The sequence below is a fragment of the Octopus bimaculoides genome, chromosome 10 (genome assembly GCF_001194135.2).
Source record: "Octopus bimaculoides isolate UCB-OBI-ISO-001 chromosome 10, ASM119413v2, whole genome shotgun sequence".
Lineage (NCBI taxonomy): Eukaryota > Metazoa > Mollusca > Cephalopoda > Octopoda > Octopodidae > Octopus > Octopus bimaculoides.
The window spans coordinates 84930000-84947161 of NC_068990.1; the positions used below are offsets into that span (position 1 = coordinate 84930000).

The window sequence follows — 17162 nt, forward strand, 5'->3', positions numbered from 1 at the left end:
ACGTATCTCTTTTCTCTCTAGCAGCGGTGGTGACAACACGTATGTCTCAACTCGACCCCGACATGTGGTCGAAGCTTCTTTTGGTATTCTAGCGGCATGCCTGTTCACCCAGGAACAAAACGGCTCTACACCAACCTAGAATAAACTATGTTCTGTTGTTACCGTTATCCCTCGTGTTGTTGTATTTCTGGATTTTAATGATTAATATAAGAACTGGGGAGAGACGGCCGAGCCGTCATATCTCATCCAATTCTTATAAAGGTTTTAATCGCCTTAGTTGATCGATTTATGAGATATAAAAACAAAATTGCTATATTAGAGGAGACTGCGAATCAGGTTGTATTTATTAAGGGAAAACTCAAATGAAGAACAGTTAATATAGCAATTTACTAGAAATAGTTATGTCCGAGAGAACTTCGCAGGTTCTTATTTTAGTTCCCCTATATAAGTCCTTTATGTTATCATCAGCTCCTTACTGTCATGTTGGGGTCGGGGTTCAAACTGTTGTGCATAACCTTATGGTTCTCCAAAGATGGGAGTTGTCCAGGTCAGCCCTGATCAAGCAGACCGTCTTTCTATTTACACAGGACTGCATTGTCCAGTTTGTTCTCTACTTTTTGTAAGTCGGTAAGATGTGATTTGAGGGATGTTTGGCTGTAATTTCTAGCATAGGGAAAGTCCGTGGGCTAGAAATTACACAATGTTGGAAAATTGATATGTTCTACAAAAAAAAAAAAAACCCCAGAAATGCACTAAAAGACATGTGAAGCAGAATATTGATTGGTATAACAGATATGAATTGAAAGATGTAGTCGAAGTATCTGGATCTTCATATTCTAGAATAAAAAAGTTTTTATCCTATAAGATTGCAGCTTAATGGTTTCACATACTTTAACCAAATCCGTCTTGTGGAACTGTCCCTAATCAGCCTTGATTGAGCAGTCCATTGGCATACAAGTAGTCGATTAAGAGACCTAGTACTTGGTCAACAGGTGATGGAACCTAGCCAGAAAACTGGTTAAGTGCTCTGATTTGTTTCATCTCTCATGTGTTTAATGTAATTTTTTAAAATTTAATTTTTCAGAATGGAGTTTGATGAGCCACATGCCTCTTTCCTCAGCTATTACCAAAAACTATATTTTGATGACAAATTACAGAATGGCACTCCATCTGAAAAAGCTGACATTCTAAGAAATCTTATGGTCCAAATAACTCTTGCTGCCAGGTCCAACTTGTAAGTTATTGCGTGTATTTCTTATGTTTGAAAAAATAAATTTTTTCCTCTTTGAGATATCATCATCATCTATCTATGCTGGCTTTGGTTGGATGGGTCTGCTGAACAGCATGTTACTACTTACCTTGATCTTTTGTCATCTCAGTTATCAAGTCCAATCTTCCAAGATTTAACCTCACCATTTCTTACTGTGTCAGTGATCAGGTTATAGATGTACCATGAATATTTTCAACACTTCAGAGCAACCATTATTATCAAAAACTGAAACAATTTTGAATATATTGTGTGTTGTAAATGGCTCTCTGTACACTTTTATGATGTAATTGCTTGCAATACCTTTAGCTCTGATGGCATGATAAAATGTACCAGCTTGTAGCTGCGTGATTCAGAAGCTTACAGTCTCAAGTTCAGTCACAATGTCTGGCACTTTGGGCAAGTGTTTTCTGCTATTGTCCTGGGCAGAAGAAATTTTTGTTTGTGAGTAGATTTGATAGGTAGAACTTGGAAGACGTGCACCCTTATCATCACATCATGTGATGGTTGTTCATTTCCAGTCTTTTGTGAAAAGACATGTTTGGCCATTGGGAAATATTACCAAACTTGGAAACAAGTGAGGGTTTATAATAGGAAAAGCATCTGGCCCTAGAAAATACCCTAGAATTTTCTTTTAGTAGTATTCTGCTCTGAATCACATTTCACATAAATAATTATGAATGATAAATCACACAAGATTTATATAAAATATACACATTTGAAGTATGCTAACATATCTTTCTATGTCCTTTTCTTTGTAGAATATCTTGTGAGGCTGCTAAAATGTTACTGGCCGATTATAACAACAAATATGTGACAATTGTGGATAATTTTGATGCCACTCAAGGTAGTATGTTTCAGATATTATTCATTTTGCATAATTACTCACAGAGTTACAGTTGGTTGAGTTTTTGATTATAGAATTACATCTTGCTTGGTATATTGGTCTACCAGATGAAATATCTTAATGTGTATTCTGTAATTAATGCTGTACTGTGTCCATGACTGAAGGACAGTCTCAGTGACTCACTCCACCTTAGTGTGTATAGATTGTTGGTTTTATTGTTTAGCCACAGACTAGCCCTGATTGTTCAGACCTCCGATGAAAGGCATCTGAACTGTGATGATTCAATCCATTTTTTAAAAAGCTTTGTGCAACTGGGACTCAAATCATCCAATGTGCCCTCTTTTTAAAAACAGTTGGTGTGATATGAGGGAAATTTCTCTGCTTGTTGCTAGTGAAGTCATCATATAAAAGCTTGCACTTGAGCTTATCTTGTACTTAGTGAAGACATACTTTGGAATCCTTTAAAAGCTCAACAGTCCAGACTATGTAGCTATAAGCAGACACCATAGGGTTATATAATTCTATGTTGTTATTTAGCTCCAGATAACCTCTGCACATTGTCAATCTGCCAATTTTCACTGACAAGGCGTGTTTTGATGTGGTTGAAAATACAAATTTTTGTATATCATTATTTTCCCTTCATTAACTAATTTTTCAATGTTAATGGAATCTTTTCAGGTTTGAATAATTTTGCTGGAGGAGCTCTTCATCTTTGCAATAAAAATAGAAATGGTAAGTTCTTTTTCAAATTTTGTTTCTTTTGTTTGATCCATTGATTTAAAAAAAACAAAATATTATTATAGGTGTAAATATAGGTCAATAGGTATTTTGATTTAAAATAAGAAATGCAATTGAATATTTGTTTGGCTTTCTATCTCAAACTTTATCACATCTGTCAATCTACTACCCATCACCACCATCATTATTCACTGTCATGTTTTGTGTTCTCAAGTAAAGGAGATAAAAGAGTAGCAGACAATAATAGGGGAAACATCAATAACAATAGGTCCCAGAGTCTGTTTCCAGAGGTGCTCTGGAAACAGACTGTCATAGCTCTGAGGATGAGATGACCAGAGTGGAAGAAATTGCCTTGTCCTCAACATCGAAGGCTGATAAAGAAGTAGAGTACCAACATACATACATCATTGTTTAACGTTCGCTTTCCATGCTGGCAGGGGTTGGACGGTTTGACTGAGGACTTGCAAGCCAGTGGGCTGCACCGGGCTCCAGTCTGATCTGGCAATGTTTCTACAGCTGGATGCCCTTCTTAACGCCAACCACTCCAAGAGCATAGTGGTTGCTTTTTACGTTCCACTGGCACGGGAGCCAGTCAGCGGGCACTGGCATCAACCATGTTCGGCAAAATGTTTTGTCCAGTGGTCTCCCTGTTTCACCAATCCAAATAATTAAAATTGTTAAAGGCCAGAAATTTGATGAGAAGGGTTAGTTAATTTGATCGATTCCAATATTTTACTACTACTTTATTTTCCTAACCCCAGAAGGACGAAAGACAAAGTTGTAATGTTAGTGGTAGAAGCAGCATCTGTAGTAATGAGGATTATGATGATCTAATCTTAATTTCAGATAGCGCCAACTGGAAATCTTCACTAACTCCTGAAAATGTTTTAGATATGGAATGCCTTAAGCAAATTATAAAAGAATCAAAGGTTTGTCTTTTAGTATTCTGTAAATATTTGCGATTCTTCTGTATTTCATATGTAATGAAATTATTCCTGATTTCTTTTTTACCATTCTGTATATCTTAGTAATCGTTGAATGTTCTATATGTACCAGTGATTCTTCAAATATTGTGGTAAGAAACTGTGCTGGAGAAAACCTGTCCAACCCATGCAATCATTGAAAAATGGACTGCAAAACTTCCGCCCCCCTCCCACCACCCTTTTCCTTACATTTTTTTATTTTTCGACACAAACCCCACTTTTCGGCTATGGGGAATACGAATCTGCAAAAAAAAATTGGCAAAAATCAGCATTCTTAAATTACCCAACCATTTCCTTCACTTTTTTACATTTTTCAGAAATTTTTTTTTTTTTTTTTCAAAATATGCGGAAAAATATGGAGATTATGATTCTGAAAAAAATTTCCAAAACTTTTTGTAAAATTTTTTTAAGAATCTTTTTTTTTACTAAATATGCAGAAAAATACGGATATTATGATTCAGACAAAAATTTCAAAACATTTCTATAGTTTCTAACATTTCTATATTTGCCGTAACAACACTGTCTCTTATGTGATATATTTCTAGGAATCATCTGGAAGATTCTCTCAGCCTCCAGAAGAGAAACCATATCAGTCTGTTTCCTGTAAAGAATTGCTAATACCTTCTGAAGCAGTAAAAGGCACAACTTCAACAGTGAACCATTCTCTAGATAAACTTTTAACACGTGAGTATATGGTTTTATAAGGCTGATGTAAATTTTTTATATTTATGTAAATTATGATAATCTTAAAATATAATATAATCCCCAAACTTCAGATCATATCCTTTTTTTTCTTCTTTTACCCTTTTTCTGATTTCAGTCATAAGACTGTGGCCATACTGGGGCACTACTTTCTCAGATAGTGAATTATATCAACTCAGGTGCTTATTTTATCAACTTTGGTCAAAGTAAATCTGGGAAGGATTTTAACTCAGAAAATAAGGGGATATATAACCAGATATCACAAGGGATTTTTTTCAATGTTCTGCTGTTTCTACCTTACCTGTTGCTGTTAATTAAAGATAATTTTTTATCAAAAAATAATCTGAGCTTTATTTTTGTACTGATAACAAAATTTTAAATTTTAAAAATGTAAATAAACATAAAACAAATAAATACAGGGCTTTGATGTAATTGACTAAAACTTGAAGAGATGGTGTCCCAGCTTGACTACAGTCTAATAATTGAAACCAGTAAAGGAATAAAAGATGAACCCATACATTATTTATTTTCTTTGTTCATTTATATTCTTTCAGATAAGGATGAAAATATACCGCCATCTGTTAATAATGTTAATAATACCTCTTGTTTCAAAACCAACAATGGGTTGTCTCAGAACCATTCAAATTTCAAGAAACAGACTGCATTCACTACAATTGGTCAAAATTCCAACTGTAATAACTTCACCAAAGACATGAAAACATCATCATCATCACCGTTCCTTGAACATAGAGACACGGTTTCTAATTTCCAGTTTTCTACCAAAAACCAAAGTAACCAGAATACTGTTGGAAGTTATTCTGAGAGAATGTTACCCGAAAAACCTGTTGCTGACCAACCTGTGAATCGAAGTTTTTTCAGCAAAAAGCCTCTCTTTTCTAAATCAGGTAAATATGATTTCTACTTATTTTTTTTTTTATAGAAAAAACTTATAACAGACTGAAATTTTTATTCAAGGAGAAATGTGTGTCCTGTCATGATTGTCATCATCATCATTGACAGTAGCAACATTATTATCCATCATCATCATCATCGTTTAACGTCCGCTTTCCATGCTAGCATGGGTTGGACGATTTGACTGAGGACTGGTGAAACCGGATGGCAACACCAGGCTCCAATCTGATCTGACAGAGTTTCTACAACTGGATGCCCTTCCTAACGCCAACCACTCCGAGAGTGTAGTGAGTGCTTTTACGTGCCACCGGCATGAAGGCCTGTCAGGCGGTACTGGCAACGGCCATGCTCAAAATGGTGTATTTTATGTGCCACCCGCACAAGAGCCAGTCCAGGAGCACTGGCAACGATCTCGCTCGAAACTCCTACGAAGGTCAGTCAGGTGGTACTGGCAATGGCCAGGCTCAAAATGGTGTATTTTATGTGCCACCTGCACAGGAGCCAGTCCAGGAGCACTGGCAACGATCTCGCTTGAAACTCCTACGAAGGTCAGTCAAGTGGTACTGGCAATGGCCACGCTCAAAATGGTGTATTTTATGTGCCACCCGCACAAGAGCCAGTCCAGGGGCAGTGGCAACGATCTCGCTCGAAAATCCTACGAAGGCCAGTCAGGCAGTACTGGCAACGGCCAAATTATGTCTGTAGAAAAATCATCAATGATCTTGCCTTAGTCACCCTAAACCTTTCAAACTATCTTCAGTTAATTCTCTCATTTAAGCAGTTTTTCTCATAACCACCATAAACATTTCAGATTGCTTCTGTTGCATTATTGTCTTTCATCAGTTTATAAAGCATTATCTGCTTTAAATACTTTGTGGACTGGTCTGTCTTTAGGAGGGTCAAAGCAGAAACTGAATTGGTGAATTCATATGATAACAACATAAATTTGACAATTGCTCAAGATTATGTTAATATCGACTGTTGTTATTCAGGTATTTTAAAATAACAAACAAATCTGTCCAACTTATAGATATCAGATTTTGGACATTGATTAGGGATAATCTTATTTGTGTGTGTAAGAGCATATGTATTTCTTCTCTTGTAATTGTAAACTACCACACATCCTTTCTAATTCAAGTAATTTATATTGAAAAGAATATTGATTTAATCTTTCATTTTTCTCTTGAAGTGACACCTGCAGAGGAACCAAATGCCAGTTTTGGTGCTAATCAGTTTCCAAATCGGAGAAACAGATCATCAGTATGTTCTTACCTTTATTGGTTCTCTTTATTATTCTTTTACACTTCTATAATTTAAGAGGCTACTAATCTTTTCCTAAATCACAATAATCCACACAATTTATCACTACCTTGGGTTTCCATTGTGTCAGCCAGATACAAAGTAAATCTCTCTGGATGAGATGTTGGTTTGTTGCAGTTAGCTTTCTCATTTGTTCATTAGTTCATTTAATGTCTGTTTTTCCATGCAAGCATGGTTTGGAAGGAAATTGATTTTGAGACAGGATTATAAAATGATCACGAGCTTTTCTTGTCCCTTACCTTCACCTATTTTTCAGGTAAGGGATTTTAATATTCCATACTTCGTTGAAAGTATAGAGTAACTGTTCAGAATGTCAACAAGGAAGGCCAACATCAACATTGCTTCACTCACATGGTGACAAATAAAATACTAACATTCATGCACATTCATCTGCAAACATATATATATATACACATGTACAAACTCACATATACTGTCGTGTATTGAAATCCTAATCAATATATAACGAATGCTGTACATTTGCTTAGATAATTAAAAACTGCCAGTCACATGGCATGCACGAGTTTTTTGTGAACTTATCCGTTTTTTTTGTATATTACAATCAAAATTAATGGGGACATGCAGTTGATTCCATCACTACAGGATTATGGCTGATGCTGTTACCCCTTCTCATACATTCTGCTGCTGGTTGTGCTTCTGCTACGGCAAGATAGAAATTCGCAGTTTACGGCTATTTGATCCTTATTCCTATACCTGTGCTAAGCAAATTACAATGGCATCACCGATAGGATCGACTTTCTTATTGAGGTGGCAAGTGTTGTGTATTGAACTCCTTAATCAATATATAGCATATACACACGACATGCTTAATATGGAACCCATCTACCACATTCTCTCACAATACCTTCGCTTTTATGATAATAATCTTTTCTTCCTTTCAGTCTTAATATATTTGCATTCCTTCCATTAATTATTTGCATTGAATAACACTCATTATTCAATGATTTCTATGTTTTTTTTTACCCCTTAATAGTCAATCATATCAGTCATCAATCTTTCGATATAAATTTGACCTTTATTTCAAGTAGTTCTGAAGGTCTATAAGCTTTTAAAGATTTGTTCATTTATTCGGTCATGTGGCTGTGTGGTAAGTAGCTTGCTTACCAACCACATGGTTCCGGGTTCAGTCCCACTGCATGACACCTTGGGCAAGTGTCTTCTACTATAGCCTTGGGCCGATCAAAGCCTTGTGAGTGGATTTGGTAGACAGAAACTGAAAGAAGCCCGTCGTATATATGTATATATATATATGTGTGTGTGTGTTTGTGTGTCTGTGTTTGTCCCCCAACATCGCTTGACAACCGATGCTGGTGTGTTTATGTCCCCATAACTTAGCAGTTCGGCAAAAGAGACCGATAGAATAAGTACTAGGTTTCCAAAGAAAAAGTCCTGGGGTCCAGCATGGCTAGTCAAATGACTGAAACAAGTAAAAGAGAGTAAAGAGTATATTGGTTTAATATTTGTTTAGTCTTGGTTTGTCCTTTGTTTAATATTAATGTAATACATTTGATACTTTTCAAATGTGTGAGGTAAATAATCTTGTTTTCTTACTTTCCAAAGTTCTGGAAATCTGGTCATCACAACAGTAAAGGTGCCTCAGCTGCTGATGTTTATGATGATGATGATGATACTGAAAGTGATAACATGGTGGATAAAAGATGTAGTAACTTCCGTACTGCTAAAGAACAGTTGGTAAGTAAATGGATATGTTTTTGTTTGAATTATTAAATATATAATTGGGTTTGATTTGTATGACATATTCCTTTTTCAAAATTAGGTTGCCAACAATATGAAGAAATATGGTAGAGGAGGAAATAATGGTAGTAATGGTGGAGCAATGGGACCTTCATCTTATGGCAGTGCTGCAAGGAAATGTCTGGGAACAAGGTAATGTTTTGATCTAGCAGAGTTAACTGTAGTATCACAAATATTGGTACAACTGGTACTACAAATTTGTAAGTGTACTTGTATGTCTATATGCATTACATTTATATGTGTGTGTTTATTTATATATATTTCTGTATATTCTCTACAACAGACGAGGCCTTAACAGCAAATTTATCCCTCCTGTGCCCAACAAAGAAGATAATTATGACAGGTGAGTTTAATTTTTTTTGGTTTATCATTACTTATCATTTGGCACCTGGTCTGCTGGAACTAAGATACCATCAATGTCAGCCCCCACTCCTCTTTCAAACCACTTCTGACCTGCAGGTATTTTTAAAGGAGTTCACTGTGCTGTGAAAACATGGAGTAGATGCTCAGTGTATCCACTGCTTTAACTTTACATTTAACTGACCAACAAGGAAATCTCTGTGTGATCACTTGATCTTCTAAATATGGCAACCAAATCTCCCTCAGATCACACCCTACCGTATTAAACAAAGAGAAAGGCACATTAGATAATGAAATCCTGAAAACAAGCCAGGTTAGTGAGGTTGATTATAGGTCTGCTCAGCCAGGGCAGACCAAGGGCTAAACAACACCAGCAACCCTTAACAGGTTGTACTCTGTCTTATACTACTTCAGTTACTTATGAGGGAGTGTATAGATTATCTGCCAGTAATATAGGAGAAATGAGACCATGAAGGCAGTCTCAGACAATTGATTTCTTGTAATTCCTGTTATTTCTCTCTTTTTCTTAGAATGGCTGCTCCAAAGAATAATGAAGAAAATGAATTTATTGATGAGCGATTAAAAGGTCTTGATCCCAAAATTGTGGAGCTTGTCACTAATGAGGTAAGTTTATTGAAAGTTAATTAATGTTTGCTGACTTAGCAGAGTCATTAGAGTGTTGGATAGAGTGCTTTGCGATAATTTTGTCCTGGTTTCTTTGTGATTTGAGTTCAAATCTTACAAAAGTCAGCTTTGCCTTTCATCTTTTACTCATACTAACCATAGTGTTACTATTGAGTTTATTATAAGTGCAACCTAGCTTCAAAATCAGAAATGTTAATTTAAGTTCATGTGTAATACATTCTTAAACAAAAACTCTTCTTCAGTAACATTTAATCTTGGTTTCATTTGATTTATATTCATTATAGAATACATAAATTTTGATCAAAGTAATCTAACCACCATTTGGTTGTATCTCTGCAACCTAAATGAAAGAAAGTTTAAGTAAAAATTACCCCAGTTAGATCCAGAATCTGGTATTATCCATAAAAGAGTTTGTTAAATTTAATTGCCACTGAGAGTGAAGAATATAACATTATCAAGATGGTGATTTTGATATTTTTTTAGATAATGGATCAAGGTCCTCCTGTAAGCTGGAATGATATTGCTGGACTTGAGTTTGCCAAGAAAAACATTCAAGAAATTGTTGTTTGGCCAATGTTACGACCGTAAGTAATTCTTATAATTGGCACCTTGGCCAAGTGTCTCTTACTATAGCCCTTGCTAACCAATGTCTTGTGAGTTAATTTGGTAATTGGAAACTGCATGAAACCTGTGGGGTATATGTATATATGTGTCTGCACCTATATGAATGTTTACACTCAACACTTTGGATGTAAAAGCTCTGAGTTATAAATGGTGAAGCATTGAGAAAACATGTAATGATCTAGTGTACTTTTGTCTAAAATGATGCTAGTTTTATTATTTAAAAGGAATAGTTTTCAGTAGGAAGAACAAAGTTTTTTGCTGTAAAGTTTGCTATATATATATATATATATATATATATATATATATATGCTCACACACACAAATATTATGCTGTGAGAAGCAGCATTGCGAGCACGCCAGAGTTCTGCTTGTTGAGCAGTCTGTGATGCGCTGACGATTGAAGTAGAAGCTGCATTGTGAGCACGCTGAAGCACACATCATTCTTCTGTCTCGCTTGCCCACAAGGAACACTAATCAGAAGCATTTTTTTGTTTTTCTTCTAATGTGACTCTTGCTTTTTTTGAGGCATCCTATCGAAAATCTGTAATTGAAATAATCTTTAAAAAATTTACCTTGTTGTTTGCAAGCACTAAATATGGTATTTCAATACAAAAAGTTCCCACAACGCTAAAATGCACAATTATTTGCAATGGTATTGTAAGCACCAAATGGCACGTGGACGTGGACAGTTGTGAATGAGCATTTACATCTATAAGCACATGTGGGCGGAACGTATTTCGAGAAAATCGATATTCTATCAACCAAAAGTGCAATTGTGATAAAATGTAAATGATTAATGCAAACACCAGTGCACTGACAGGTAGCAGAAGGTAAAGGGCATTTCTAAGAAATATCACACTTAAATGCCATATTTAAATAAAAAGGATGTGCAAATTGAAAAGTGGACATTAAATGGTGATAATAGCATACACATACACCTAATCTCTGCACTCACATAGAGGCCTACACACCCCCATTATTACACAAATACATGTATATGTGCATAATTCTAAACATAATGGCTTCTCATCTCTTATTAGTGATATATTTACTGGTTTGAGAGGACCACCTAAAGGGCTCTTACTTTTCGGACCTCCAGGAACTGGCAAGACATTAATTGGTCAGTATAAGTTTTTTCTCTGTTTCCTTTTGTTTTACCAAACAATATCTTATACTTTTTTTTGCTATATCTTTCATTTCATGTCATTTTAAAGTTGCCTTTCTGGAAACATCTCCATACAACGACGACCTCACAGGCTGTCACATATGGTCCACAGGTAGTGGTAGTGAAAACTTAATAAGTGTCTAGTTAGCTTGCAGTGTTGAGTTCAGCTCCTACGGTGCATGTAGCTGAGAGGGGGAAGGTCCTGTGAACGACTGCCTTGTTTAGACTATTGTCAGGCATGCTGCGTGCTGACAAATATGATGAAAAATCTCCAGTTGGTGGCCCTGTAGCACAATGGGTGTATGAAGATCACTGCATCATCATCTTCACCATCAGCAGCAGCACCACCACCTGAAGAGACCAAGAATAGGTTGAAACGTGTTGTACCCAATAAAGTCTATTACACATTCCATCTATTTTATTAATACTGTTACTCTCTCTCTCTCTCTCTCTCTCTCTCTCTCTATATATATATATATATATATATATATATATATATATAATACAGAAATAATTTATTCTCACATGCATGATGATGCTTAATACGATAGCATGAACAGAGTAAAGTATCCATACATTGCAGAAAAACTTGTTACTGGCCAGCCATGAGATTTGAACTCACATCTCTGTGATTATGCATCAAGGGCTTTACCTTTAAGCTAAACTGCCCAGTAACAAATTGTTCTGCAATTTTAGGATTAAATGTAGCTTTATAAGACACTAATGTTAAATTCAACTTATGATGAAAGTAGACAAAGTTTGCTTTAGAAGCGTTGAGATGTATTGAAAGATACAGAAATAATTTATTCTCAAACGCAGGATAATGCTAATAGAATAACATGAATGGGATAAACTATTCATATATTGCAGAAAAACTTGTTACCAGCCAGCCATGAGACTCAAACTCATATCCCTGTGATTATGTGTCAGTATATTTATATATTGTTTTAATACCACATTTCAGGTAAATGTATTGCCAGCCAGTCTAAATCAACATTTTTTAGTATAAGTGCATCTTCTCTGACATCTAAATGGGTAAGTTCGGTTGTTTCTCTTCTCTGATGTATTCGTTCAGCATATCTGGTTGGTTGGTTGGTTAGTTTGTTGGTTCAGCTGGTTTGTCAAATGATTGATTGTTGATTGATTATAAATTTGATTCAGGCGGCGAGCTGGCAGAAATGTTGGCAGGCTGGGCGAAATGCTTAGCGGTATTTCGTTTATCTTTATGTTCTGAGTTCAAATTCTGCCAAGGTCAACTTTGCCTTTTATCCTTTTGGGGTCGATAAATTAAATACCAGTTGCATACTGGGCTCGATCTAATCGACTAGCTCCCTCCCCAAAAATTTTGGGCCTTGTGCCTAGAGAAGAGAATATATTAAGGCGGTAAGCTGACAGACTCGTTAGCACGCCGGGCGAAATGCTTAGCAGTATTTCGTTTATCTTTACGTTCTGAGTTCAAATTCTGCCAAAGTTGACTTTGCCTTTCATTCTTTTGGGGGTCAATAAATTAAGTCCTGTTGCGTACTGGGGTCGATCTAATCAACTGGCTCCCTCCGCCAAAATTTTGGGCCTTGTGCCTAGTGTAAAAAAGAATATTATTACTATTTACCATAAGGTGGTGAGCTGGCAGAATTGTTAGCATGCTGGGAAAAATACTTGGTGGCATTTTGTCTGGGTTCAAATGCTGCCAAAGTTGACATTGCTTTTCATCCTTTCGGGGTCAATAAAATAAGTACCAGTTGAGTGTTGGGGGTTGATATACCATATTTTAACATGTATAAAGAAACTCATGTATAAGGAACCTCCTAATTTTTGGGGTTTAAAATTTGTAAAAAAAGGTTTTGTAAGGGATTATAATACTATCCATGTATAAGAAACTCCCATATTTTTTTAACCTAATTTTTGACAAAAATGGGTTCCTTATACACATTAAAATACAGTAATTGATTAGCCACCACCACCACTCCCCTGTAATTGCTGGCCTTGTACCTAAATTTGAAATCATTGTTACTGTTCACCGTATGGCTTACCTAAACTGATGTCTGCAATATTCAAAGATAATGATATAATTAGGGTTCCTGCTAAGAAGCATATTTAGGGACAAGTTTGAAGCCTTCTTAGAGTTTAGCATAATAGGTAAATGCAGTTTTATATGTAAAGAAGTTACACTAGTTTAGCTACCTGTTTTCTCCTTCTGCTGCCCTTTTCCTCTGTTTTCATTTACACCCTTTTGGATTTCTTTTCATCTCCTCTTATCTTTAACCTATCATATCACCCTAGAGGGGTCCCTGTATATATTGACTATAATTATATATATATATATATATATATATATATATATATATATATATATATGTATGTATCTACTAAAACTGTCATTTCTTCATTTATGAAAGCTCATTCACCTGCTTTACCTAATCTCTATTACTGTTCCAAACATATCCTTAAATATGCCTCTTAGTATGGCCCTTAATAGTATCACTGTTTTTGACTATTGAAGACATTAGCTTAGATATCAGGATATAGGGAACAGTAATAATATTACTATATGTATCACAGATAATGTTTGTATGTGTATATGTATTATATATTTCTGTGTATTTAGAATATATTTAGTTAAAATAGCTATCTGTATATCATACTTAATGTAAGGCCCAAAAAGGCTGAAATGTATGTAGCATTCTTGCTGGCTGCTGTTGGATCTATTCCTCCTCTCCCTCTGATATTTATTGTGTCCTTAACACAGCATATTCATAGGAGAGGTTATCTCAGGATGAATATGGTGGTAACTGGCCTATCAACAGTGTATACATTAAGTATGATGCGTAGGTGGCTATTTTAATTTGATACTGACTAAATGACATATACTGTTTGCTTTTAGGTTGGCGAAGGTGAGAAAACTGTCCGTACACTATTTGCAGTTTCCCGTTGTTATCAACCAGCTGTGATCTTTATTGATGAGATAGACTCCTTGTTATCTCAGCGTAGTGACAATGAACACGAGTCATCACGGAGAATCAAAACTGAGTTTTTAGTTCAATTGGTGAGGTTTCTTTTCAACTTATGTATTTATAAGCATATGTATGTGTGTATATGTGTGTAACCGTTGCCTTGACAACATGTAATGATTGTAAATGAGCATCACTGTCATACTAGCAGTGTTTGTTTCCACCCTTCCGCAGGGAAATATTACCTTGCTTGGAAATAGATGAGGGTTGGTAATAAGAAAGCCATTTGACTGTAGAAAATCTGCCCTAAATTCCGTCTCATCCTTGCAAGCATGGGAAAGTGGACATTAAATGATGATGATGATGATTATTTAATATATCCTTTCACTACCATTACTCACCTGGTTCTGGCCATGCTAGAGCACATCCAAATTTCTGGGATGAGCTCTTACAATATTCATTGAAAAATTTCCAGACTATTTAACCTTATTTTTGTAGCTTCAGTTGCTCTTTTGTTTTGATATACCCTCCAGCCTTCATCATTGTCTTGGGGGAAATTTCGAACCTGGGTTCTCATTCCTAAGGTATTTTTAACCACTATGCCATATGCCCATGGGCATATGGCATAGTGGTTAAGAGTGCAGGCTACTAACCCCAAGATTCCGAGTTTGATTCCAGGCAGTGACCTGAATAATAATAATAACATCGAAAAATACCTTAGGGGTGAGAACCCAGGTTCTAAAATTCCCCAAGACACCTGATGAAAGCTGGAGGGTATATCAGCCAAAATGTTGTGTTAACAACAAATAAGATGAGGACAAATATCCATCAAATGTAAATAATGTACATAATTCCTCATCTCTTTAATGTAGAACTGTATGATCATTTGTATACAAGTGGTCTTCTCACTGACAGCTAGGCTTGAACTCCTCTATTGAAGGAACAATGTAACTAGCTTGTATTTTTCTGATATGAATTCTGTATCTTTTGGTTAATGGATCAATGAATATGTTTCTATAGCATTCCAGTTAATTATGGCTTTTTTTTTACCAACAGGATGGAGCAACTACTGATTCTGAGGAGCGGTTATTAGTGATTGGAGCTACAAATAGGTAAAGATGTTCAGATTGCACCATTTCCCCCAAATATTAGTCTTTGTCTCCAGACATCAGACTCTGTTTCAAGATATTAGACTGTGTCTTCAGATATTCAGCTGTGTCTCCTGACATTTACCTTCAAAGAAATTGCACTGATTCCTCAACCATTTCACTTTTTCCATAAACATGTAGTGACAGGAAGGGCATCCTGCTATATAAAATCTGCCTCAATAAACTTTGTCCATCCATGCAAGCATGGAAAAGAAGACATTAAAATGATGATAATGTTGATGGATGTTTCACTGTTGTTCCTGTCATACTGCTGTTTCTGAAACTGTTGTACTATTTTTCAGTGTATTGCACTGTGTCTTCAGGGGTTGTACTATTTATCCCCAAACAGGGGTTGTCCCTAAGCATTGTATTATGTCTCCAAATGCTGTTATATGTCCCCACACATTTTCACCAGCCCTTATAAACCCAATTGTTAAATTTTATTTTTACCCATTTCGCTAATGCTCATTTTATTGATGTGAGAATGATGAAAATTCAATTCTGGCAGAATTTGAACTCAGAACAAGAAAGAAACACAATAAGTGCAGCTTTTCTACTTCTGCCACCCACCCTACGTTTTCCTAATGATAATAAATTAATTAATTACTGTCTTGAAACAATGTAATTCTTTACGGGCCCAAAATGTAAAACTAAAGCTCAATTACTTCTTCATTTCTTAGACCTCAAGAAATTGATGAAGCTGCCCGAAGACGTTTCGTCAGGCGCCTTTATATTCCACTGCCAGAAAAAGAAGCGAGAAAGACAATAGTTGAGAACTTGCTGCGAGAACAACAACACAGTTTAACACCTGAACAACTTGATCAAATCTGTGACAAGAGTAAAGGTAATTTTCTAATATCGGTAAAAATCCTCCAAATTATGTGATCTATCATGTTTTCCACTCCATCTAACTTCGGATCAGAAAATGTTTAAACTATTGATTCTCTTTGTCACATTAGTGTGTGATGTAAACAATGTTTATCAATTTATTTTTTATTTTGTTTATTTCTCTATTATTGAGAAATAAACAGTGAAGTTGACATCAGCAAGATTTGAACTCAGAAACTTGAAATGCTAATTATAAGTATGGTAATGTATTCAAAGCTGTCATTTTCCTATCTCTGCTACCTTGATGTTACTTCAGTTAGTTGATATTAGTACAGAAGGGAGCAATGACATAGTAGGAAGTATAGAATACTAGGGTGGGGGAGAGAAAGCGAGGGAGATGCCAAGGAATATACATACCTTAACATTACTGAATCTAGAGCTGTTGATTTTATACAACTCTTGTGAGACTTAAGCTTTTCATCATCATCGTCATCGTTTAATGTCCACTTAAGGTCGACTTTGCCTTTCATCCTTTCGAGGCCAATAAATTCAGTACCAGTTATGCACTGGAGTTGATGTAATCGACTTAATCCCTTTGTCTGTCCTTGTTTGTCCCCTCTATGTTTAGCCCCTTGTGGGCAATAAAGAAATAAGGAACGTTAGCACGCCGGGTGAAATACTTAGTGGCATTTCATCCGTCATTATATTCTGAGTTCAAATTCTACCAAAGTTAATTTTGCTTTACATCCTTTCAGGGTCAATGAAATAAAATAAGTACCAGTTGCGTACTGGAGTCAATGTAATCAACTTTCCCCCCTCCTTCAAAAATGCCAACCTTGTGCAAAACTTTGAAATCAATATGATCTGATTAGTTGCTTGATCAAATCATGTCCTGCTTG

At 35.8% G+C, this 17162-nt stretch overlaps 1 protein-coding gene across 1 annotated transcript in view; it reads left to right on the plus strand.

The window, feature by feature from the left end:
• The window catches only part of LOC106871319 (fidgetin-like protein 1), a 21256-nt gene that overhangs the window by 2621 nt on the left and 1473 nt on the right, over positions 1 to 17162 (plus strand). The window contains exons 2-18 of the mRNA XM_052970982.1: positions 1085 to 1234; positions 2029 to 2114; positions 2793 to 2846; positions 3699 to 3781; positions 4381 to 4519; positions 5092 to 5442; positions 6639 to 6709; positions 8351 to 8482; positions 8568 to 8677; positions 8829 to 8888; positions 9436 to 9529; positions 10034 to 10134; positions 11215 to 11294; positions 12304 to 12374; positions 14221 to 14382; positions 15344 to 15399; positions 16116 to 16296. Of these exons, the coding sequence (XP_052826942.1) occupies positions 1085 to 1234; positions 2029 to 2114; positions 2793 to 2846; positions 3699 to 3781; positions 4381 to 4519; positions 5092 to 5442; positions 6639 to 6709; positions 8351 to 8482; positions 8568 to 8677; positions 8829 to 8888; positions 9436 to 9529; positions 10034 to 10134; positions 11215 to 11294; positions 12304 to 12374; positions 14221 to 14382; positions 15344 to 15399; positions 16116 to 16296 (1981 nt within the window). The remainder of the gene's footprint in view (positions 1 to 1084; positions 1235 to 2028; positions 2115 to 2792; positions 2847 to 3698; positions 3782 to 4380; positions 4520 to 5091; positions 5443 to 6638; positions 6710 to 8350; positions 8483 to 8567; positions 8678 to 8828; positions 8889 to 9435; positions 9530 to 10033; positions 10135 to 11214; positions 11295 to 12303; positions 12375 to 14220; positions 14383 to 15343; positions 15400 to 16115; positions 16297 to 17162) is intronic.